This window comes from Balaenoptera physalus (assembly GCF_965194825.1).
Source record: "Balaenoptera physalus genome assembly, chromosome: 10".
Taxonomy (NCBI): Eukaryota; Metazoa; Chordata; class Mammalia; order Artiodactyla; family Balaenopteridae; genus Balaenoptera; species Balaenoptera physalus.
The window spans coordinates 59,712,525-59,738,772 of NC_138889.1; the positions used below are offsets into that span (position 1 = coordinate 59,712,525).

Genomic DNA, 26,248 nt, shown 5'->3' on the forward strand with positions numbered 1-26,248 from the left:
TATTCTTGCCTCTTCTACAATCAGTCCTTAAAGCAGCCAGAGTGAAATTATTAAAACACAAATCTAATTATATCTCTGCCATGCTAAAACTCCTTCAACATACTCTACTGCTCTTAGGATAAATCCTTGAAAAGGTTCTGTGTTATGTGGCCTCTGTATCCTCTCTCTTATCATCCAGACTTTCCTTCAGTCCCAAAAACTCACCGCTTGCCCTAGCATTTCATGGCCTTCCAACATGCTACCCTCTTCTACCTGGAATGCTCTCTCCATTTCAGCCTCCATCCCTCCACACTGTTCATTTCTATTCATCCTCTGGATTGTAACCTTAAAGTCAAGTCCCGAAGAACTTTCTTGAGCCACTAGAGTAGGTAAGATCCTCATCACATGCTTTTATAGCACCTACCAACATTGTGTTTATATAGTTATCTATCAGGTTACCTTATCAGTGCTTGTCTCCCTCATACACTCCATGACAGCAGGGAAAAAAAAATCTGTTTGCTTACCATTGTACCCTTAGCGCTTAGAGCACAGTAGCTGATGTACAGCAGGTGCTCAGTAAATAGCTGTTGAATGAATGAAGCATTCTAGCAAGAGCATTTCAGACAACCAAGAATTAGAAAACAACATGATCACTAAGAGGAAATAATGTAGAAAACTCACCTCATTGGTTTGTGGCTAGTATTAAGTGGGATAAAGAACATGAATCACCTGGCATGGTGCCACAGATAGCAGGTACTTGGTAAATACCTCTCCTTTCTCTAATCACCTTTAGATATAGAGACAGCACAGACTATAATATAAATGACTACAATATAACTTGCCTCAGGTTTCTTAAATTTATTCAAAGTTGTAAAAGATTTCTGAAACATTTAATAAAATTGTATTACACTTAATTAAAATTCATTATTCTTCTTTAACCTCTAAAGAATTATGTAGAAAACAGCTACATGAGATTTTCTCTTAGGAAAATTAATATAATCTGGATTTAGAAAAGATGTGTTGATGTGGTTACAAAATGAGTTTTCACTTTAAGCATTCACCCTAAGCCACACTAAACAACAAACTTATAATGATACTGAAAACATTTTATTTACACAGAGCTTTTACCTGATACATCAAAGCACACCTGCACTAAACAAAACTCAACAGTGTTACGCAAATCCCCTTACCTTATGTTCAAATGGAGCACCATAATAGCCATCATTCAGCCCAAAAATTATTTCATTTTGGTTGCGGGCATGAATCTAAGAGAGGAGGAAAACACATTATTAGTTCAGCTCATTCCAATCAAGTTTTAATGTGATTAGAAAATGACAGGACCTACTTCAATGCTGAGAAAGAGGTTGGCTACGTCTAACAAGCCAGCAGAAAACAAATCACTCATCATAAGACCAGGTGATCAATTTAGAGTTTCCTGCTTTAGTCAAAGTCCTCACAAAATCATCACATGAGATCACAGGCACCATCATTCACACACATTTTTCACAAACACTTCTTGAGGTTGTTACAGAAAGCATATTCCTTAAGTATAAGGGATTCAGAGGCACACTATACACTCTCTGATCTCAAAGAAAACACAGCCCAGTTAGTCTACTAGAGTGCTTTAAAAACATGAAGCCCTAGAAAAAACATAAACGATTAATATTATTTTCTATCTTCAAAAAGACAGTTTAAAGATAATATCCAATCCTCAAAGTCTTTAAAAGTCTACTAATTATTTTCTGTCTACTACTCTCTTTCAAATGCAACTGATTCGAGGTTCAGTCAGTGCCAACCTCGAATTAAACTTCACCTAAAAGGTGGGAGAATTAGAACTTTTAAAATTGAAGAACTAAGATTTTTTTTAAAAACTCGAAATAGTATAAAGTCTATAAAAACAGATTTAGTTACTTGATCAGAAAGAATTGTGGCTAAAAAAATTTTAATTGCTTCTGCAGTGAAGGATTAATGTGAGGGTTCAGGTGGGGGATTACCAGAATAGAATATTTCATCTCTTCTTTCTAGCTAGAGATAGAAAGGTCAAAGCCAGCAGCAGAAAATTCCTGTGAACATTTATCTGACTTCCATTCCTGCTACATCTATTACTAAAGCAAAATTAATCACATGCTCCCTGTTTACCTACATCATTTACTTAACTGAATACAATACCAAAAGATGGGCCTGTAATAATAAACTTATAATGAAAACTATAAACCAATTTCAAGTGTTTTATTTTATGAGAGAAAAAGAGAAAGCACTACAAAATCAGTTTCAAGATTAGAAGAAACTCAAAATTTTACAAACATAGAATATTTTATACACATATATACCTCGGGAGAAAAAAGATTAAATAAAATCATATGCATCAAAATGTTAACAATGGTTGCAGCTGGGCAGAAGGATTACACATAATTTTTTATTCTCTCTGTGCTTTTCAAAATTTTCCAAATTGTCCACAAAGTACATGGATCACTTTTAAAATCAGAAAAATACATGCCATTAAAGAAAGGGTGGGGTGAGATTATGGGCAGGATTGAATCTAACATGAAGGTAAAGTTTTCAAAGCATAAGCCTCATAAAGATGGGCATTAAATTAATTTGTTGAAAAATAAGAGACAACATGGTTCTAGGACTTGAAAAGGTACTGGACTTAAAAAAAAAAAATTCAAGTGATCTGAGTTCTAATTCCAACCTTTGAGTGCTTCATAAGGAACTCTGACTTTACAGCCCTAGTGCCTAGCACTCTACTCAACATATAATCGCTAATCAATGTTAATGGGCCATGTTTTAAATCCCTCATCAGCCAAAAGCAGAAACACTCCTTGTTCTATTTTATAGTGGTGTCATAGAGATGAAATGAATCCAATTATCACTGGATATGAAAGTACTTTTGGAAGTTAGACACAAACAATACTGGGGGAAAAAATCAGGATCAGTCAACCATAGAGCCCTTTGTTCCCGATTAATAAAGAAAATTAGGGCTTCCTTGGTGGCACAGTGGTTAAGAATCCGCCTGCCAATGCAGGGGACATGGGTTCGAGCGCTGGTCCAGGAAGATCCCACATACCGCAGGGCAACTAAGCTCCTGCGCCACAGCTACTGAGCCTGCGCTCTAGAGCCCGTGAGCCACAACTACTGAGCCCACGTGCCACAACTACTGAAGTCCACACGCCTAGAGCCCGTGCTCTGCAACAAAAGAAGCCACAGCAATGAGAAGCCCGCGCACTGCAACGAAGAGTAGCCCTCGCTCGCCGCAACTAGAGAAAGCCCATGCGCAGCAACAAAGACCCAACGCAGCCAAAAATAAATAAATTAAATAAACAAATAAATTTAATTTAAAAAAAAATAGAAAATTAGCAAAACAGGCTGCATGATACTCCATACTACTTACTATCCTTTACCATTAATTATAGATTACTGACCCCAAAACGTGTCAGAATCTTAATATGGAGACTACAGAATATAGAGCCTTTTAATCCAACCACAATCTTGTATTTTGATCCCTCTATGAAAAAAGGCACACTTTTTAAAGACAGATAATCAAAGTTAGTGAAATGAATAAAAAATATAGTCTGAGCAATGGAACAAATAATAGCCTAAATCCACCAATCACTGTGTGACCTTTAACAAGTTACTTAATTTCTCTGAGCTTCTGTTTTCTCAGTTAAATACTGAGAGGAAAATCATACTTGCTCGCATGACCTTCAAAAGGCCCAAAGTCACTGGGTGCACATAAAATGACTGTATGAATGTAAAAAGATACCCAAACACTGGAAGACTATACAATCGTTGTTGGTATTAATACAAAGTTCTAACCACTTAAACTAAGCACAAGAACTTCTGCCACCACAAGTGCCCCATATAAGCATTATCAACAAATTCTCCAAATTCCCACCTTGAATAGAGCTATTTTCAAACTCCTCTGCTCCTTCGTCATCAAAATTCAAGTCAAAACCAACTTTAGTTCATGACTTCTGGGGAAAACTTCCTGATTAACTCTCTTGTCTCTAAAGGCTATTCAGGAAATTGGCTTGTAGTTGTAGCTCTGGCTACTGTGGACAAGCTGCATCATCACTCTGTCCATTCAAATGACAGAAAGATACACATGACATGTACATGAAACACTTACCAAGACAGACCATAAAATAAATCTCAAAAAGGTTAAAAGGATTAAAATAATATGATTTTCTCTAAACGCAACAGAATTAAAGGAGAAATCAACAAAAGAAGGATATCTGAAAACTCCACAAATGTTTGCAAATTAAACAACATACCTCTCAATAACCCTTCGGTCAAGAAGAAATAAAAGAGAAATTAGGAAATATTTCAAATTGAACAAAAATGAAAATGCAGTATCAAAATTGTGGGTCAGGGCTAAAGCAATGCTTAGAGGAAAATTTATTAAATGCTTACTTTAGAAAAGAGAAGTCTCAAATCAGTAATCCAGGAATCCTACTTTAAGAAATTAGCAAATTAGAGCAAATTAAACCCAAAGCAGGCAAAAGGAAGAAAATAATAAGAGTAAAAGCAGAAACCAATGAGGGACTTCCCTGGTGCTTCAGTGGTTAAGACTCTGCACTCCCAATGCAGGAGGCCCAGGTTTGATCCCTGGTCAGGGAATTAGATCCCACATGCTGCAGCTAAGACCCGGCACAGCCAAATAAATAAATATTTTTTTTTAAAAAAGGAAAAAAACAGAAATCAATGAAATTGAAAAAAATAACAATAATCAATGAAACCTCTTTCAGTGATCTGTGACCCAATTTCAGTGGGGTGGGTGGGTAGTTCCCACACCAACAATAAGCAATTCTTGGACACCAGCAGGGTGTCCTGCTCTCAGGCCTGCATCAGATTCCACAGGTTAAGGGTTCAGTCCTACAAGACTGCCCCCCACACATGGAAGGCCAGTCAAAAACCCAGATTGTTATCTGTGCTTCTAACTAACTGGCTACAGATTAGAGGTGCCAATTTAGAATGTCAATCCCAAGTACAGGTTGTTACCTGTACTTCTGACCAACCGGCTGTAAATCAGAGGTTCCCACAACCTAGTCCTCAGGTTCGATTAATTTGCTAGCGTGGCTCGCAGAACTCAGAGAAATATTTTACTTACTGATCACCAGTTTATTAAGACTATAACTCAGGGAACAGCCAAATAGAAGAGCTGCATAGGGCAAGGTATGGGGAAAGGGCACAAAACTTCTGTGCCCTCTCAAAGTGTACCATACTGCCCAATCTCTATGTGTTCACCAACTCAGAAGCTCTCAGGACCCCATCCTTTGGAGTTTTTATGGAGGCTTTATTACACAGGCATGAGTGATTAAATCATTGACCACTGGCAACTAATTCAACCTCCAATCCCTCTCCTCTCCCAAGAGGTCAGACTGTGGGACTGAAAGTTCCAATCCTCTAATCCTCTTATCACATGGTTGCTCCGTGGGCAACCAGCCCCCACCCTTAGGTGCTTTCCAAAAGTCACCTCATTAACATAACAAAAGACACCTTTATCACTCTCAACACTTAGGAAATTCCAAGAGTTCTAGGAGAAATGAGCCAAGAACTGTGCATCAAATATATATATTTCTTATAAAACACAATATTGCTAAACCAAACACTAGATCTTTGAAAAACTGATAAATCTCTATTCAGAGTAATCAAGAGAAAAAGGGAGAAAACAGAAATTACCAACAGCAAGAATGAAATAGGAAAGGATCATTATAATATCCTACATACTTTAAAGGGATATGGTAATATTGTGGGAAATTTTTTTTTTTTTTTAATTTTTTGGCCGCACCACGCAGCACGTGGGATCTTAGTTCCCCAACCAGGGATGGAACCCACGCCCCCTACAATGGAAGCACAGAATCTTAACCACTGGACCACCAGGGAAGTCCCTGTGGGAAATTTTATACCAATAAATTTGAAATAGTACATGAAACTGACAAATGCTTTGGAAGACAAAGTATCAAAGCTCACTTAGGAATTCACAGATAACCTAAACAGCCCCATAGCTAATAAAGTAATTGAAGTCATACTTTTAAACTTTCTCACAAAGAAATCTTAACAACCAGATGGCTTCACTGAAGAATTCTGTCAAACATCTGTGTAATAAATAATAACAATTCTACACAAATTCCTCCAGAAAATATAAGAATAGTAACACTTCCCAATCCATTTTATGAAGCCAGCATTACTCCAATACTAAACCAGACAAGGACATTGCAAGAAAAGTACAGACTAATACCCTTCATGGACATAGGTGAAAGAAGTCTTAACAAACTATTAGCAAATCGAATTCACTACAAATGAAAGGAAACTTCCTCAACCTAATAAAGTGTCTTAAAATTTTATGGCTAATAGTGAGACAGGAGGGAAGGGAGTAGGGCACAACCTTTAAAATAATGACACAGTCTTGGGAATTCCCTGGCAGTCCAGTGGTTAGGACCCGGCGCTTTCACTGCTGTGGCCCAGGTTCAATCCCTGTTCCGGGAACTAAGATCCTGCAAGCCACAAGATGCCGCCAAACAAACAGAACAAACAAACAAAAAGTAATGACACAGCCTTTGAGGAAAACTGAATACAACAAAAACTGGTTAGCACCAACTAGGCCCAAGATGGCAGAAGGTTCGACTTCCAGGAGACCTTGAGCCTCATTATATGCTCATTGTAATATATCAGCATGCTAAATGACACACCCACAGGTGCCATGACAGTTCCAAGACTGACCATAAAAGGGTGAAAAGTGGGCAGTGGCCCAATTCCTGGAAATCTCTGCCCCTGCTCCAAAATGGTTGGAGTAATCCTCCCACTCATTAGCCTATGGAATTACCCAGCCCATAAAAACCACCCCATATTTCAGAGCTACTCTCACCTTTTGAGACAGACCGCATTCTACCTGTGGAATGCGAATCACTCTAAATAAACCTGCTTTCACTTACTATGGCTCACTCTTGAATTCTTTCCTGCCTGAAGCCAAGGACTGTCCCAGGAACTCACCCGAGACCTGGGACATGACCACCCTCTTGTGCCTCATTTTCCTGCAAAGGAAGAGGAAGAAGGTGGTCTTCTCTCCATCCCCACTTTTCCTTTGATTATAAAAATGTAGCCCACTTAGTTCTCGGGGCAGAGCCCTCTTGCCTTCCCACTTGTATCCTTCACAAGCGTCCTGTATTAATAAATCTACTTCTTACCAATCACTTTGCCTCTCGCTGAATTCCCTCTGCATCAAGACAGAAGAACCTGAGCTTCATTAAGTCCCGAGATGAGTTGTGCAGTCTCAGTTGGACGGTTGTGGGTTCGAGTCCCATCTGAGGTGCAGTTCCAGTATTAATTCTTAATAGTGAAAGACTGCTTTCCTTCAAGAATAGCAACAAAACTAAGATGCCTACTCTACTTATTTCTATTCAACATTGTACCTCAATAGTCTCAACCAGTGAAATAAGAAACAAAACCAAAAAGACATAAACATTAGAAAGGAAGAAAGTAAACCTTCTCTGTTCACAAACAATATGATTGCCTACCTGGCAATCTACAAAATGAATCCACAATAGAAAAGTCTACTGGATCTAATAAGTGAATTTATTAGCAAGGTCATAGAATACAAGCTCAAAACAGAAATGTTTCTATATGCAAGGAACAAAAATTAGAAATAGGAATATTTTAAAAAGGAATACCATTTAAATTAGCATCAACAAACATGGAATCCATGGTACAAATCTAACAAAATATGTGTAAGATCTGTATGCTGAAAACTACAAATAACTGATGAGTGAAATCAAAGATGATTTTCACAAATTGAGAGATTATATCGTGTCCGTAGATTGAAACACTCAACACTACGTTGTCAAATCTCCCCAAATTTTCTTAGATTCAACACGTATCAAAATCACAGCAGGATTTTTGTAGAAACTGACAAATTAATTCTGAAGTGTATATGTAAAGGCAAAAGATCTAGAAAGGCCAGAAAGATTTTTGAGAAAAGAACAGAGTTGGAGGATTAATATTACCTGAATTCAAGACTGTATAAAACTACAGTAATCAAGACAAGGTGGTACTGGCATAAGGACAGAAATGTAGATCAATGAAACAGAACAGAGGGTCCAGAAACAGATCAACATAAATGATTTTCAACAACTGATTTTCAACAAAGACAAGGTAATTCAATGGAGAAATAACAGCCTCTACAACAAAGAATACAGGAACAAATGTTCATCCACCTACAAAACAATGAATCTTGCTCTTTATATAAAAGTTAATTCAAAATGGATCATAGACATAAATGTAAAACTAAAACTTAAAGCTATAAAACTTCTAGAAGAACTTTATAAAAGAAAATCTTTGTAACCTTGGGTTAGGCAGAGACGTCTTAGATCTAAGAAACAAAAAGTATGACGCTTAAAAAAAATGAAAAGACAAGCCACAGATTAGCAGAAAATATTTGGAAAATATATATCTCATAAAGGACTAACTCATACAGAACACCTAAAGAAATTGTACAACTCACAATAATGAGAAATCAAACAAGCAAATAAAAAATGGGCAAAAGATCTGAACGAACATTTCACAAAAAAAGAAGGTAGGGGGATTGATGGCAAATAAACATATTTTTTAAATGCACAACATCATTTCATCATTAGGAAAATTAAAATTAAAATCAGTATGAGATACCACTTTATCAGAAGAGTGAAAATTAAAAAGACTGACAATAATAAGTCCTTACAAAGATAAGGAACTATCATACATTGCTGATGGGAAGGCAGAATGACAGTCACTCCAAAAAAAGTTTCACAGTTTCTTATAAATTTCAACATAGCACTTACCATTAGAACCAGAAATTCCATTACTGGGTATTTATTCAAGAGAAATGACAACTTACATCAACACAAAGACCTATATTTAAATATTCACAGCAGCATTATTCATTGTAGTGATGGTTACTTACTTCATACATTTGTCAAACTCATTGAACTGCATACATTAAAAGGGTAAATTTTATTGTATGTAAATTATACCTCAAAAAAACCTAACTTGTAAAAAAATTTCATTCAAAAGTCATTCATTCCCTGACTCTATCCAGGTTTGTCTACATACCTCTTAAACATACTCCCATAGCTCTCTTTGCAGGTATTCATCGATCATCAGTTTACCGGGTCTAAGAACCTTATCTGACTCATCTCTGGATCCTTAACACTAAGAACGATGCCTGCTAGAAAGCAGATGACCAATCAATCAATGAACCTCAGTGATTCTGGCTATTAACCTAACACATCTGAGCCTTGCTTTCCTCTAAAAATCTGTAATTCTATTATATCTGATTTTCTAGTAGCCTGTTAACTTGTTATACCTATTTCATAAGTGACTTTCTACAAGGATATTAAGTGTCTAGTTGGCTTAGAAAAATGTTTTCTCTTTCTCTTGTTCTCTGCGATACCAACATAACCAACTTTGTAAGAAGACACCTGAATGCTAACTCTCTGAAATTAGGGTAAGTTAGACATAAGCACAGCTGGGTATTTTAAGAAGACAACCACCTAAGGAATGTGTGAACTGAAAAGCATGATGAAGACCATCTTCTCTGGCCAAAAAAAACCTTCCCCTACAAGCCTATGGCTGCAACTCTAATGTTAAGAAGCCCCACCCCCACACAACGTAAACAAGTGCTTAATATCATAATCTATACACAGAGAGCCAACTCCAGCACGTAGCAAGATAGAAAGAGTATGTGCCTCAGGGCAGGGCTGGTTAGCCAGGCTAAAGGCAAGAAGCATTTGGTACTAAAAGAGAGGAGAAAGACCCTAAGCCACAAATCATTATTTCATGAGTTTTCATTAAGACTAGCCCTAAAACAAAAGAAAAAAAATAAAAATAAAACAGAATTCGTAGCAGGTTAGAATTTAGTTAAGCAAAATATTCATTGCATGCATTGTTCTGGTCACCAAAAAAGAACACAAAATAAAATATACCATGCAAAATAAGGGAAGAGCTGTTTTGCTTTTTTTTTAATCTGAAAAAGAAAAATGTAGAATTGTTTCTCTAAAAGAAACATACCAGAAAGTATATACTGAATAAATAGTAAAAAAACATGAAGGATGTTTGTAGATATAACTAACATTTTAGGGTTACCTTTATCAGTAGTCCCACAGGTATCACAAAATAGAAATGGCATTTATTCCAATGTGGGCTGAGTGGTTACCAAGGACTACATGTATATACCAGTGTGGTACAGCAGAAAGAGAATGAATTTTTAAGTCAGGCCTAATTTAAATCCCAGCTCCACCTAGCAGTGTGATCTTGATAGTTTCTTAAATTCTCTGAGGCACAGTTTTCCCATCAGGAAACTATGGGCAATAATATCAACTTTCACAAGGTCACTATAAACATCAACTGTAATTACTTATGTCTGGGAATGGCAAACAGGTTTCATTTCATATGCAATTCTGATATATTTCTAGTTGCATCCTGGAACACTGTGTTAGAAAGGATTATGGAGCTACTTCTGAGCTCAGCTAGAAGACTGCTATGATGAGTTAGCTACACCAGTCATGGGGAATGGGTAGCGGTATATAAGCCAGGCATTTGTCATCCCTGTGCTCAATAAACAATAGGTCTTCTTATTCTTGGAATAACCCCACTCTACTGGTCATAAGAGAGGTGCTTATTTTCAACTTTATTTTCAGATTCTAGGGGAAACATCCAATAAGACAGAACAAGCAGAGTGCTATGAGAAAGCATATTCTTTTCTACCTGTCCCCCGCCAAAAAAATATCCTCTTAAATTATCAGCTTAAGGCAGTTTTTCATAAATTTTTTCAGTCATTTTTTAAACCTGGCAATGACTCAAATTTCTGTATGTAAGTGAACAATCATAAAGGGTCTCTCTTTATAACAGGAAATGTAGAATCAGAAGATTCAACAGAAAAAGCTAGACTGTTTATTTAGAGAAGACAACTACTTGAAACTGCAGTCTAAAAATTACCTGCTGACCCAAATATTTCAGCCCATCCAAACAGACTTTCCATTCAATCAACAGCTGGTAGATGTCCTCCTTTCCACCCCAAATCTTCACCACGAAACAAGACACAGATGTATCAAGACGGTCCGGCATTATTCCAAAATCAAGACTCCGCCATGTTGGATTCTGTTGATGGAAATGAAAACATGCTTTAGGAAGACCCTGAATGTTTACGGTTTACAGTTATTTCAGTTAGGTTGTACATCATTTTGTTCTTTAACCAAAAGAACTCATAAATACATTAAATTGCAAACAAGTGAAGAAGACATTCCAATTAACATAAAGAGGGTGATATCGGTACTTTTTAATTTCTCTGCTTATTTATTATAGTCAATAGAAGGAGCATATATTCTAATCTCTCATTAACATGGCTTCCTATGGTAATTCATTTATTTATTCAACACAATACACAATTATTAAGAAGCAACGTATACACAATGCCCTCAAAGTACCTCCAACTTGTTGCTGGATTCAAACCTCTCTTTAAATAATTACATTGTTTCATAAAAAGTGCAATATGCAAAAGGTTAAAAAGTAGCACAGGAAGGAATAATAAACTTGGAAGGAACAGGGGAAAGACAGCACACAGGCTATGAAACTTGGCTTTTATAGGACAAACAGTAGTTCACCAGGTTAAAATAAGGAATTTCAGGCAAAGGGAAAATAATAAACAAGGGCTCGGAGGTGTGAAATAGCACAGTGTGGTCAGGGAACTAAGACAACTGCTGGAGCGCACAACACAAGAGCGGCAGGACGCAGAGCTGGAGAGACCAACACGAGACTCCTTGCCAAGGAGGTGGTACTTTACTGTGTACAAGATGTGGGGCCACTGAAAGGTTTTAAGGTTAAGAATGGCATGGTGGGCTTCCCTGGTGGCGCAGTGGTTGAGAATCTGCCTGCTAATGCAGGGTACACGGGTTCGAGCCCTGGTCTGGGAAGATCCCACATGCCGCGGAGCAACTAGGCCCGTGAGCCACAACTACTGAGCCTGCACATCTGGAGCCTGTGCTCCGCAACAAGAGAGGCCGCGACAGTGAGAGGCCCACGCACCGCAATGAAGAGTGGCCCCCGCTTGCTGCAACTAGAGAAAGCCCTAGCACAGGAACGAAGACCCAACATAGCAATCAATCAATCAATAAATCTTTAAAAAAAAAAAAGAATGGCATGGTCAACTTTATGCTCTGAAAGAACTTTGTTTTTCATTAAGAGGATTATGCAGATAGTTGAAACATTCTCTGAAAAGTGAAAAAGTTAAGGGGCTTTAATATTATCAATAGATGTGAACTACAATGCAACAATTACTTACTTTCATTTATTTCCCTTACATTAAATGTTAGGGCTTTCATTGCTGAATGTAACTATAATCAATCTCATTAAATTATCAATTTTCATATTACACAAATCAGTAAATCAAAAGGTCCTCATATAAGGGTAACTAGTCTTGGCTTTGTGGCAGTTTTTCTTCCTGACCAAAGCGGGGACAGACTAGGGCAGTGTTTCTGTTTTAGGGGATATATTGATGTATGTGTTTTTGTGGGTTTGGCTGTTGACATTTCAGGAGTGGGAACATGACTTCCAGTTTCATGGCACTTATGTCTGATCTATCTTTTTGACTTGTATGTATTTCACTTGTATATTTTTATTGTCTGATTTCCTTTCATTAAAATAAAAGCTCTGACAGGAACATTGCCTGATTTGTTTACCACAAGATCCCCAATGCTTGAAAAGTACCTGCTATGTGCTCAATAAATATTTGCTGCTGGTGGCGCAGTGGTTAAGAATCCGCCTGCTACAGCTTACCCTTCCCCTTCCCCATATCCTCAAGTCCATTCTCTAGTAGGTCTGCGTCTTTATTCCTGTTTTACCACTAGGCTCTTCATGACCTTTTTTTTTTTTTCCCTTAGATTCTGTATATATGTGTTAGCATACTGTATTTGTTTTTCTCTTTCTGACTTACTTCACTCTGTATGACAGACTCTAACTCCATCCACCTCACTGCAGATAACTCAATTTCGTTTCTCTTTATGGCTGAGTAATATTCCATTGTATATATGTGCCACATCTTCTTTATCCATTCATCTGATGAAGGGTAAGCTGTGACACAGTGAGAGAGTGGCATGGACATATATATACTACCAAACGTAAAACAGATAGCTAGTGGGAAGCAGCCGCATAGCACAGGGAGATCAGCTCGGTGCTTTGTGACCACCTAGAGGGGTGGGAGAGGGAGGGTGGGAGGGAGGGAGATGCAAGAGGGAAGAGATATGGGAACATACGTATATGTATAACTGATTCACTTTGTTATAAAGCAGATACTAACACACCATTGTAAAGCAATTATACTCCAATAAAGATGTTAAAAAAAAAAAAAAATCTGCCTGCTAATGCAGGGGACACAGGCTCGAGCCCTGGTCCGGGAAGATCCCACATGCCGCAGAGCAACTAAGCCTGTGTGCCACAACTACTGAGCCTGCGCTCTAGAGCCCGCGAGCCACAAATACTGAGCTCACGTGCCACAACTACTGAAGCCCGCACGCGTAGAGCCCATGCTCCGCAACAAGAGAAGCCACCGCAATGAGAAGCCCGCGTACCACAACAAAGAGTAGCCCCTGCTCGCCACAACTAGAGAAAGCCTGCGTGCAGCAACAAAGACCCAACACGGCCATTAATTAATTAATTAATTAATTAATTAAAAAATATACATTTGCTGAATGAGTGAATGAATGTCCAATTAACCAAAATGGATGTTTGAGGACACCAAAAGATTATCAATAAATAGCATGATAATAACATAATAAACACATTGTGCAATCAGCTTTATTCTGATTCCACGCCATCTAAGAATTTCAACCTAAGATCAACAGAACTCCATTCTTACATGACCCCCAGTCTCTATCCCACCATAATTGTTTCAGCAACCCTGCTAGATAGGGGTAGAGTTTCATTTAAAAATGAAGATAAACATTAAGGTCTAGGAATAACCAGGCAGACCTGTACTATAAGAAATGTTAAAGGAAGTTCTTCAGGCTGAAGAGAAATGACACCAGATAGAAACCTGGATCTTTAAGAAGGACTAGAAAGCACTGGCAATGGTAAACATGGAGTAAATATAAAAGACCATGTATTTTTCTTATTTTATTTATATCATATATGGCTGTTTAAAGCAAAAGCTATAACTGTATAGAGGGTTTTATAACATATGTATAGGTTCACAAATATGAAAGTAATAGCACAAATGAGACAAGGTGGACAACTGGAACCGTATTGTTGCCAGGTTCCCCTGTTTTACATGAAGTAGTTAAGAGAACATACAGTAATCCCTAAAGCAATGATTAAAAAATCAATGCAGGGGCTTCCCTGGTGGCGCAGTGGTTGAGAGTCTGCCTGCCAATGCAGGGGACACGGGTTCGAGCCCTGGTCTGGGAGGATCCCACATGCCGTGGAGCAACTAGGCCCGTGAGCCACAATTACTGAGCCTGCGTGTCTGGAGCCTGTGCTCCGCAACAAGAGAGGCCGCGATAATGGGGGGCCCGTGCACCGTGATGAACAGTGGCCCCCACTTGCCACAACTAGAGAAAGCCCTCACACAGAAACGAAGACCCAACACAGCCATAAAAATAAAAAAATAAAAAAATTAAAAAAAATCAATGCAAGGAAGTACAGCTGAAAAGGCAAGGCAAGAATGTAAAATAGAATATGAAAAAAAAAATACATACTGTATGATGATTCCATTTATATGAGGTTCTAAAAGAGGCAAAACAAATCTGTGGTGAAAAATGATTTCCTCTTGTGGGGGGAGGGCTTGGGCACAAGGGAACTTTCTGGAATGATAGGAAATGTACATACCTTGACAGGTATGTATGCACTTATCAAAGCTCAGCAAATTATATAGTTAAAATCTGTGCATTTCATTGTATATGACTTTTACTTCAGGGGAAAAAAACTGTAAATAAACACTGAACTCTAATGTATAGGTCTGCTTCTTACAGTGGTAAGGATTAGCAATTCTAAAGCCACTTTCTGTGTATTCTAAGCATGAGTAAAGATGTTGAGGGCAGTGGAAGCCAGGTGTTTCACTGTTGGAGAATGGAGTTACAAATGAACTGAGAGTTCAGCTGGAATGAAAATGGAGATGTTGGTATGAATGCATGGTTTTTAAAAGATAGACCGATACACAGATAGAGCAATAGATATAGGGTGTGTGTGTGTGTGTGTGTGTGTGTGTGTGTGTATTTCCTAGCTCAGTCCCTTAAAAAGTCTAGAAGTAATGAGCACATTAGTAACAATGAGCATGCTCAGATCTTGCTGTCTATTTAGCATTCTCACTAAAAGGAACCCAGGGTTCCTTGGGGAGAAGACTGATTCCAGGGCTGTGGCAGGAAGAGTACAAAATGAATCTGGAACATCTCGTGCCAGAATGTAAGTAAGTACTCAGAGAATGATGTGGACATATCCAAAGGAAAGAGGAATCAATTCACAGGGCTTTCGCTAACCCAATGTGGGATAATTTAAGCAACAAAATAAATAATGATAGCAATGGATTATAACCCATTGAATAAAATAAGAATCTTTGAATCCATAATGATATAGATTAATAATTAATTAATAATTAATTAAATGGGAAATAAAGACAGAATGCCAATTAATAAATATAAAAGTCTGAAAGATGGGAATGAGAAAATTGCCAATGGATGCTAAAACTGGTAAACAAACAGTTGATAAGAAGCAGGATATATAAAGTCTCAAAGTTTCTCCCTAAGAAATCACTTATTAATTGTAAATGGAAAAATTATAACTTCACAGTGGAGAAACGTGACAGGCACTACCTTAATCAACTGACAAAAGTTGACATCAATATTGGGACAAACCAACAACAGGTGCCTTCTAAACCAAAGCACTGAAAAGAATACAGTATTACAGCTATAGTTTTCCTGCCGAAAATGCATAACCTGAATCTAATCATGAGGAAACATCAATCAAACTGAAAGACAGTCTATGAAATAACTGGTCTGTATGGTTTTAAATGCTGAAGTCAAAACACCCCAAAAAAGGCTAAAGAACCGTCCAGACTGAAGAATAAAGCAACATGACAACTAAAGACAGAGTGATTTTGAATTGAGTCCTGGAGAGTTGACAATATCTGAATAAGGACTAGGAATTCATTGGTGGAAATGTAAATTGGTACAAGCAGTTGGAAAACAGTATGGAGGTAACTCAAACAATTTAAAATAGAACTACCATATGATCTAGTAATCCCTCTTCTGGGTAGATATCCAAAGGAAATGAAACAGTGTCTTAGAGATAGAGGCACTCCCATGTTCACTGCAGCATTATTCATAATAGTCAAGATATAGATACAACCTAAGTGTCCATCAACAGATGGCTGAATAAAGAAAATGTAGCATATATATGTATGGAATATTATTCAGCCTTAAAAAAGGAAATCCTGACATTTGCAACAGCATGAATGAACCTGAAGCTTAGTATGATAAGTGAAATAAGTCGCAAAAAAAGTCAAATACTGCATAATATCACTTACATGTGGAATCTTTTAAAAAAGTCAAACTCATAGAAACAGGGTGTGTAATGGTGGTTGCCAGGGGTTGAAGTTGGGAGAAACGGGGAGATGTTGGCCAAAACATACAAAGTTGCAGTTCTGCAAAATGAAATCATTCTGGAAATCTAATGACAACATGGTGACTATAGTTAATAATACCGTATTGTATACTTGAAATTTCCTAAGAGAGTAATGTGTTCTCATTACCAAAAAAAAACAAAAACAAAACAGTAACTACATGAGGTGATAGGTATGTTAATTAGCTTAATTTTGGTTAATCATTTTACAATATATACATATACCACAACATCACATTGTATACCTTAATATATACAATTTTTGTCAACTATACCTCAATAAAGCTGGGGGTGGAGGATGAAGGACTGTGGTTAATAACTGTATTGTGTCAATGTTACACTTTCCTGATTTTAATCATTTTAATGTGATTATGTAAGAGACTGTCCTTGTTTGTAGGAAATACACACTGAAATATTTGATAACAGCACATCTTTCTTTGAAGGTAGTCTTAATTATTTTAAGAAGCCAAAGTTATTCTTAGAAAAATTTATTGAAAAATACAGACAATAAGGAAAGATGATAATATTTTGGGTAAAACATGATGGGTAACTATGAAACAGCAAGACTAGATTTCACACATGGCCCAAGGAATGAATGGAAGGGAACCACCCATTTCTGATAACGGCAGGCTAGACAATCATCCCACTGAAAACAAAAATGCTGGCTAAAATATTTTAAAAATAATAATAACCACCATCATCACCAAAGATTTTCCAAGCCAAAAAGGAAAGCTAGAACCCAAAGTGTAAATCTAGAGGGCTTTTCTCTTAAAGGCATTTGCCGACCTATATAAACTTGACGTTTTGGTTTTGGCAGTCTTAAAGGGAGACAAGAACATAATTCAAAGCCCAGACCCAGGCTGTACTCATGTCTACAAGAAGTCCCTCTCCACATTGAACTGGGATCACAAAAATGCTATATACTCACAGAGCATGAGTGAAACAACAGGGTAGAGGAGAATTCAACAAACCAACTGCACAAATCCTTAGATAACCAAAAACAGGAAGCATGAAAAAAGGACTATGTAAACTATCAAATTAGACTGAATACATCCCATAAACTTATTTTAAAAAAAGTCAACTCCTTGCACAGAATTTGTTTGTTCTTAATTGGCATTAATTGGCATGTTTCTCCAGAACAGACACTTCATAAAAATAAAAATATAAATTAAAAAAAAAGAATATGTAGGGACTTCCCTGGCGGTCCAGTGGTTAAGACTCTGTGCTTCCACTGCAGGGGGCACAGGTTCAATCCCCCGTCCAGGAACTAAGACCTCACATGCTGCATAGCGTGGCCAAAAATTTTTTTAAAAAAAGAATATCTAAACGGCCAATAAACACTAGAAAAGGTGATCAATTAGAATAGTATATGAGGAAATGTAAATTAAAATCATCATACAATACCACTATCCCACCAGAATGGCTAAAATTTTCAAAACAGGTAATACCAAGTTTGGACAAGAATGTGGAGCAACTAAAAACCTCACATTGCTGGTAGGGATGTAACGGGCACAAACACTTTGGAAAACTATTTAGCAGTATCTACTAAAGCTGAAAATAACCTATGATCCGGCACTTAATTCCACTCCTAAGAATATACCTAACAGAAATACATACACATATTCACCAAAGGACATGTACACATAGAATTAATGAATAATGTGTATGAATCTCACAAATATGCTAAGCAAAAAAGCATATGCCATACAAAAGTTCAATAACAAGCAGAACTAATCTATGGTCAAGACAGTAGTGCTCTTTGGGAGGAGGTAGTAACTAGAGGGAGAACACAAGATAATGTTCTGCTTCTTGATCTGGTTAAATGATCCGTTCCCTCTGAAAAGTCATCAGGCTATTATTTGTGCCCTTTACTGTAATATGTGCTATATCTCAATACAAAGTAATAAAACAAAAATTTTTAAAGACCCAATAATGGAAAAAATACAGCATCTTACAAAGAGACACCTACAGAGATAAAACAAAGATATCTCCTCACGATGTCATTTCAGGCCCTAAAGCCTAAAGAGCAGGAGTTGGAAGATTACAACCACCTGAAAAAACAGCCACTTACTCCCCTATGTGTAAGATCACCTCTCAACAAAAGTATCAATATATGTGCTCTGAAATATGAATGAGTATAATTTCAAATTCTCAGCAGAAAAAGCATGAAATAACCACCCCTTTCCAAAGTGAAAAAAAGAAAGACCTGGTGAATATATCTGAAGGGCCATATTGCATAAGGGGTGGGATGATTTGGGGGGCAGTTATTATACCAGTTATTCTTAAATACTTCATTCTAAAACTAATTAAAAGCCTTTGGAAGGGAAGTAGTCTTTTGAAGCTGTTTCTTGTGGTTGAATAGATGGCCTGGGTTTCTGTTCTAAACCAATACAACGTTAATACAGTAGAGCTATTGTCAATCCTCTCATTACAATGACCTTCCTTTATGCTTTTATAAAATAGCTGCCAGACAATGAGCAATCATTCCTGAGCTGGTCCTTTCAGATACAGATACAGTCTGCCACACATTCAAAGACTCTACTGCCCGATAATGTTATTATAAAAATCCATGGGACCTCCCTGGTGGTGCAGTGGTTAAGAATCTGCCTGCCAATGCAGGGGACACGGGTTTGATCCCTGGTCCAGGAAGATCCCACATGCCGTGGAGTAACTAAGCCCATGCGCCACAACTACTGAGCCTGTGCTCTAGAGCCCGCAAGCCACAACTACTGAGCCCACGTGCCACAACTACTGAAGCCTGCGTGCCTAGAGCCCGTGCTCCACATCAAGAGAAGCCACCACAATGAGAAGCCTGCTCACCGCAACTAGAAAAAGCCTGCACACAGAAACGAACACCCAACACAGCCAAAAATTAAATAAATAAAAATTTAAAAAAATAATAATAAAAAAAATGTTTTTAATCCAGATGATTTTTATTTATATTTAACCTATACATATCAGCCCATTTTCTAGATGGAACAAATTATTCAAGTATACTAACATCATTTAGGGACCTATATCTTATTCACTGAAAGTACAGTGGCAGAATATTAGGATATTTATAGCTTTGAAAAGTTTACCTCCAGGAGAATCTAAAATTATTATTTATTACCTGGGCAATTTCTCTAAAACACTGCTCAATTGATACCTCTTATTTATTAAAGAAACACACATATATAGAAAATTTTCAAAACACAAACAAGTTATCACTATTTTTATCCCTCAATAGCAAACGTATGGTCACAAGAAACATGACTAAGAATTCAAAAAAGCTGTTCCAATTTTCCCAAAACATACAAGACAACTCTCAGGAATTGCATACTAAATTTATAAGTAGTAGTTATTCCTCAGCCCAATAAACTCTCTTCCCCCTCTCTCATTCACCTTTATTCATCCTTCATGTCTCAACTTAGAAATTACTTATTGTTAGAAACCTTTCCTAATCACCCTCCTCAAACTGAGATAAATGATACTCCTACATGTTTGCATAGAATCCTGTTCTTCCCTGGTCCTATAATTGCATGTGTCAATTATCTTAGACTCTCTCCAAATTATGTAATTGACCAGATAGAGGTTAGAAAATGATGAAGTTTAACACAAGGTAAGATAAGATGGCATAAGCAAGAGGAGCCAACTCCCTCTCCCTCTGTCTCTCTCTCTCTCTCTCTCTCACACACACACACACACACACACACACAGATGAAATGCTAATTCATTCAGTCACAATTCGACTAGAACATATACTTGTTCGAGAATCCCTCAGGCCAGTAACTCATAAAAAGTATTTATATTGTTCACTTTTTTCCCAAAGATTTAAAAATATCTCAGGCAGTCACAATTCCAACAGAAGTTTTGGTTCTGATAATTGTCACATGCTTTCCCTAAAAATGCATGCTCTCCAACCCCCAGGCCATAGACGGGTACCAGTCCGTGGCCTGTTAGGAACCAGGCCACACAGCAGGAGATGAGCAGCGGGCAAGCAAGTGAAGCTTCATCTATATTTATAGCCGCTCCCCATTGTTCACCTTACTGCCTGAGCCCCACCTCCTGTCAGATCAGCAGCAGCATTAGATTCTCATAGGAACACAAACCCTACTGTGAACTGCGCATGCAAGGGATCTAGGCTGCGCGCTCCTTGTGAGAATCTAATGCCTGATGAGCTGAGGTGGAGCTTAGGTGGTGACGCTAGCGCTGGGGAGCAGCTGCAAATACAGATTATCATTAGCAGAGAGGTTTGACTGCACAGAGACCATAATAAATCAATTGCTTGCAGACTCATATCAAAACCCTATCAGTGAGTGGCAAATGACAATTAAGCTGCATCTTACAGAGTAGACTGGACATAAGCAACACACATAAGCAACATTCGGGTGTCACTGTCTCCCATCACCCCCGGATGGGACCATCTAGTTGCAGGAAGACAAGCTTAGGGCTCCCACTGCTTCTGCATTACGGTGACTTGTATAATTATTTCATTATATATTACAATGTAATAATAATAGAAATAAAGTGCACAATAAATGTAATGCAATTGAATCATCCCAAAACCATCCCTCCACCCCAACCCCCCGGTCCGTGGAAAAACTATCTTCCAAGAAACTGGTCTCTGGTGCCAAAAAGGTTGGGGACCACTGCTCTAGAACTTTGTTTATTCAATTATAAGGCCCATCACTGATGTAATGGAGGCAGCACAGTGCTGTGAAAGAGCAGAGCTCTCGAGCTCTCGAATATCGGTTCTACCAGTCACCACCAGCTTTGCGACCGAGAGTAAATTCCTCAACCTCTCTGAACCCTGGTTTCCTTAACTATAAAACAGGAATATCTCCTACCTTGTAGCACTGCTATCAGGATGAGAAACAACGTATACAATGCATCCAATGAACTACCTGAATCACAAGTGAGTAGTTAATTGTTTATTAAAGAAACACACATACAATTTCAAAACACATACGAACTAGCTATCACTCTTCTTCCTCCCACCACGAGATTTTTAATTTTCTAATAAAAGTAAAAACTCCTTTTTTGTAAAAAAAAAAAAAAAAAACTAATAACTATAATTGTTAAAGATGATGCATGTGGGTTCATTACACCATTCACCTCTGCTTTTGTGTATGTATAAAATCCAATTGAGAGAATTTAGTTACTTCCATTCTTATTGCTTCAATTATTTCAGTTTTAATTACCCAATGGCCCTTCGATAATACTAAGGATCTAACTTCCCCCGGAACCAAAAAAAAAAAGTTCCCAAAAGTTAACAAATGGTTTGGAGGGTATGGTTAGCTGAAGCCAGAGATAAAAAAGTCGAATTATACATTCACCATTAATCGTTCTATGCTAAATATATCCGAGAAGAAACCAGGACTCTGACATATAATTTGGAGTCACATCTCCACCATCCAGCCTATCAACGGTGGATTATTCCAGTTACTGCAGTAGATACTTACTGGTCTTCACTGTGCTAGGGACATTGGAAAATAGAAAAATGAGTAAGTTGGGGGTCCTTGTCCACTAGATGCTTCCAATTTTGTGTTACCTCCCAAAATCTCATCCTCATGCCACCCACCCCTTGACTATCATCTGCTGTCTCTCCAGGTCATTTCCTCTGCTGCCCTGATCCTCAATTCCCTTACCCCTGTCTTTGTCATGCTTGCTTAGCAAAATCTCAAACCACTCACTCCATTCAGGCAATACTAACTTCTTAGCCATTCCTTAAAAACCTCAAGTACACTCCTACCTTCATACTTTCCTGATTCTTGGCCTGAAACAGTCTTCCCCACTTAGATACACAGTAAGTTCCCTCACTTTTTTCAGGTGTCTGCTCAGATGAGATCTTCTATGTGACTGCCATAGAAATTCAGCAACCACCCCTGCCAGATACTCCGTTATACTGCTTTATTTTACTCCATTATATTTATTACCATCTAACGTATTCCAATTTAGCATCAATTCTAACAAGCATTTTTCTTCCACTGTTAAGATAAATTCTGACTTTAGAAATGTTAAAATGAATAAGGTCCTACACTCTTTGACCACCAGGTGGCAGTCATCGGGTGTCACTGTCTTTAAATGCACAACCTTAAAAATAGTTGTTCTTAGTTCTTTCGAGCTAGGCACACTGTTGGCACTACATGTGCTCAGTCTGCCATTTAAAATGTATCTCTTGATTTAAATTAAAACAAAAAATCCTATATAGGGAATTCCCTGGTGGTCTGGTAGTTAGGACTCTACACTTTCACTGCCAAGGGCGCGGGTTCAATCCCTGGTGGGAGAACTAAGATCCCGCAAGCTGGGCAGTGAAGACAGCTTGATGAAGAAGAAAGAGTAGTAGAGACTTGAAGATGGAAGGTCTGGACCTGGGGTTCTGGTCCCTCAGTTGTGTGACTCTGCAAAAATCACTGAGTCTCTCTGGATGTCAGTTTCTTAAGATCTACCCCCTCTACCTTACAAGTTGTTCTAAGGATCAAAATAAGACAACATATGTAAAAGGATTCTGTAAATATAACACATCGCTGATATCCATTTATTCATCTAACAAACATTCACTGAGCATCTACAATATTCTAGACTCTAGGGTTTCAGAGGAGAACAAGACTGGCAAGGTTCCTGCTCTCATGAAACTTGTGTTCTTGTAGGTGGGAGACAGATAATAAACAGATAAATGGACAAGAGTTTCCAACAGCGACAAATGCTCTAAAAAAAACAAAACAGGGTGATGTGAAAAAGAGTGGAAAGGGAACTACTTTAGATAGAATAGTCATAGAAGGCCTGGCTGAAGTGACATAGCTCAGACTTCAAAGGTGTATTCAGCCAAGTGAAGAAGTGGGGAAACAGGTGCTGTGGCATAAGGAACAAGACAAGTTTGGCATGTTTGAAGCACTGGAAAAATGAGGTAAGCCTGGAACACAATGAGTGAGGAAAACTGCTAGCAGATGAGGTTGAAAAGGTGGACAGGGGCCACATCCAGGATGGTCTTGGACTGTTAAAACGATTATTATCAGTACCAAAAAGCTCTTCTTTTTATCAACATGGCCGAATAAATTGAGCCATTTATGCAAATATCTAGTGTACCCATTATCAAAAGTAGGACATTTCCAACTTTCTAACTGAGCAATGCTATCGCCAAAAAACAAGTGGAAGGAGCCTATGCAATGGCCCTAGATATAAAATTCTTAAGAACTACATACAAAGGTATCATTTATTATGATGTTTGGTAAGTCCAACAGTCAGAAACCTTGACAGGGAACTTCCCTGGTGGCGCAGTGGTTAAGAATCCGCCTGCCAATGTAGGGGACACGGGTCCGAGCCCTGGTCTAGGAAGATCCCACATGCCGCGGAACAACTCAGCCCGTGTGCCACAACTACTGAGCCTGCGCTCTAGAGCCCACAAGCCATAACTACTGAAGCCCACATGCCTAGAGCCCGTGCTCTGCAACAAAGAGAAGCTACCGCGATGAGAAGCCCACGCACCGCAACGAAGAGTAGCCCCCGCTCGCCGCAACTAGAGAAAGCCGGTACGCAGCAACAAAGACCCAACACAGCCAAAAATATAATTAATTAATTAATTAATTAATTATTTTTTAAAAACCTCAATAGTAATAGAAGTGACAAAATTATAGAATGAGTTTAAAAAAAACCACAAGTTTTTAACAGAGAAAATGTCATTTCACTCAGCAAATATTTATCAAGCACCTACTTTGTGCCAGGCATGCTCTAAGCACTAGAGATACAACAATGAACAAACCAATGAAGATTTAAGCAATAACTGAGCAGAAGATTTAACTGTAGAATTATCATAATACCAAAACTGAACTTCAACTTATTTTATGTCTCAGCATTTTCTAAAATAGGAGTTATCGGCTTAGTCATATGTACCTGTCAAAAGCCAACTTACCAAGGAATTCTTAATCACTTCACTCCTATAAAATTCTGGAAAAGAAGAAAAAGAACAATAAGTGATGTGGAAGAAAATAAGCTCACTAACTCTGAATCCTACAAATTTTTTAACATATGCTCTAGTAAAAACACTTCAAACATTTTCAAGGGATCTATTCTCTACATATATTTATCTGCAAAAAATTAAATTAAAATAGAAATAATGATTAAATAAAAGTTTTTTTTAACTGAAGGATAGTTGATTTACAATGTTGTGTTAGTTTCTGGTGTATAGCAAAGTGATTCAGTTGTACATATATATACATATTCTTTTTCATATTCTTTTCCCATTATGGTTTATTATAGGATATTGAATATAGTTCCCTGTGCTACACAGTAGGACCTTGTTTTAAATTAAATGTTTTAAAGGGAAAAAAACATTAGTAAAGAAAGGTCAAAATCTGTTAAGATTTAATTTAGTGATTTTTCCCTTACTGGCTCCTTTTACCCCAGATTCTAAGGTAAGCCCTTAAAAACTCAGACTTCATTCTCCCTTACCAACTGCCATTGTCTACAGCCAATTCTATACTCTCTTCTTCTCAAACATCTCCAATAATTATCCATTGTAGTACTGTGGAAAGAACACTAATCTAGCAACCAGGGAACCTAAGTTCTAGTTCTACTTGTCATTAACATTCTGCCTCTCATTTCCTTGAGCCCATTTCTTCATTAGACAATTCTGACAATCAGACTAATAATCAAGGTCCTCTAAGCACTAAATTTTCATGATTCTACAAACCTTCATTTACGTTGTAAATGTTACAAAACCTGAAGATACAATCAAAAGAGAGACTGTGTCAGAGGTTCAGACAGACATTCTTAACAACCCTCCAACATTCCCTCTGCTGACCCTGCCGAAGTCACTTCCGTGGTGCTCTGTCAATGCAGAGCCTACAAGGACCCTGTATCCTTATGTTGCTATAGGGCAATGTTTTCCAAGGGTGATGCACATACCACTGATATATAAGACCATTTTAGGTGATACATGAACAAACTTTATTTTTTTCTAACATATTGTAATGTATGTCTCATCTATCCAACCCCTAATTTTAAGCTCCATAAGGGCAGTAACATTTGTTTCTGTATAACTGCTGTCTCCTCAGCATGTCAAGCTATTCCTGGCATAGGGTAGGCACTCAATAAATTTTTTCTTGAATCAACAACTTCATAGATTATGCTTAGACCTGAGTTTAGAAATAATGAACTTTTTAAAATATGTTAAAAATGAAACTCGAAGGGCTTCCCTGGTGGTGCAGCGGTTGAGAATCTGCCTGCCAATGCAGGGGACACGGGTTCAAGCCCTGGTCTGGGAAGATCCCACATGCCGCGGAGCGACTGAGCCCGTGAGCCACAGCTACTGAGCCTGCGCGTCTGGAGCCTGTGCTCCGCAACAGGAGAGGCCCGCACACCGCGATGAAGAGTGGCCCCCGCTTGCCGCAACTAGAGAAAGCCCTTGCACAGAAACGAAGACCCAACACAGCCAAAAACAAATAAATAAATTAAAAAAAAAAAAAAAAAGAAAAGAAACTCGAAGACAGTGAAACTTGTCGAAGTAGTCCACAGGACTGAAGTTTGGGAACCATCAAGCAGTAAAGGAAAAGTGGACCTGGATATAAAATTCTTATGGGCAAGCTCTCTTGGTTAAAATGTTTCTTGACAAAACATACCATCTACATTACTCTATGCTTATCTTCCC

General features: G+C 38.0%; 1 protein-coding gene across 6 annotated transcripts in view; it reads right to left on the reverse strand.

Moving 5' to 3' along the window:
• The window catches only part of UVRAG (UV radiation resistance associated), a 316,651-nt gene that overhangs the window by 256,315 nt on the left and 34,088 nt on the right, over window positions 1-26,248 (reverse strand). For 4 of the 6 annotated variants that reach the window (XM_082477826.1, XM_082477827.1, XM_082477825.1 and 1 more), the window contains 3 exons: window positions 24,512-24,546; window positions 10,951-11,112; window positions 1,170-1,244 (listed from right to left, as the gene is read on the reverse strand). In XM_082477826.1, coding sequence (XP_082333952.1) covers window positions 1,170-1,244; window positions 10,951-11,112; window positions 24,512-24,546 — 272 coding nt within the window. The remainder of the gene's footprint in view (window positions 1-1,169; window positions 1,245-10,950; window positions 11,113-24,511; window positions 24,547-26,248) is intronic. The other 2 variants (XM_082477829.1, XM_082477830.1) reach the window with 1 other exon arrangement.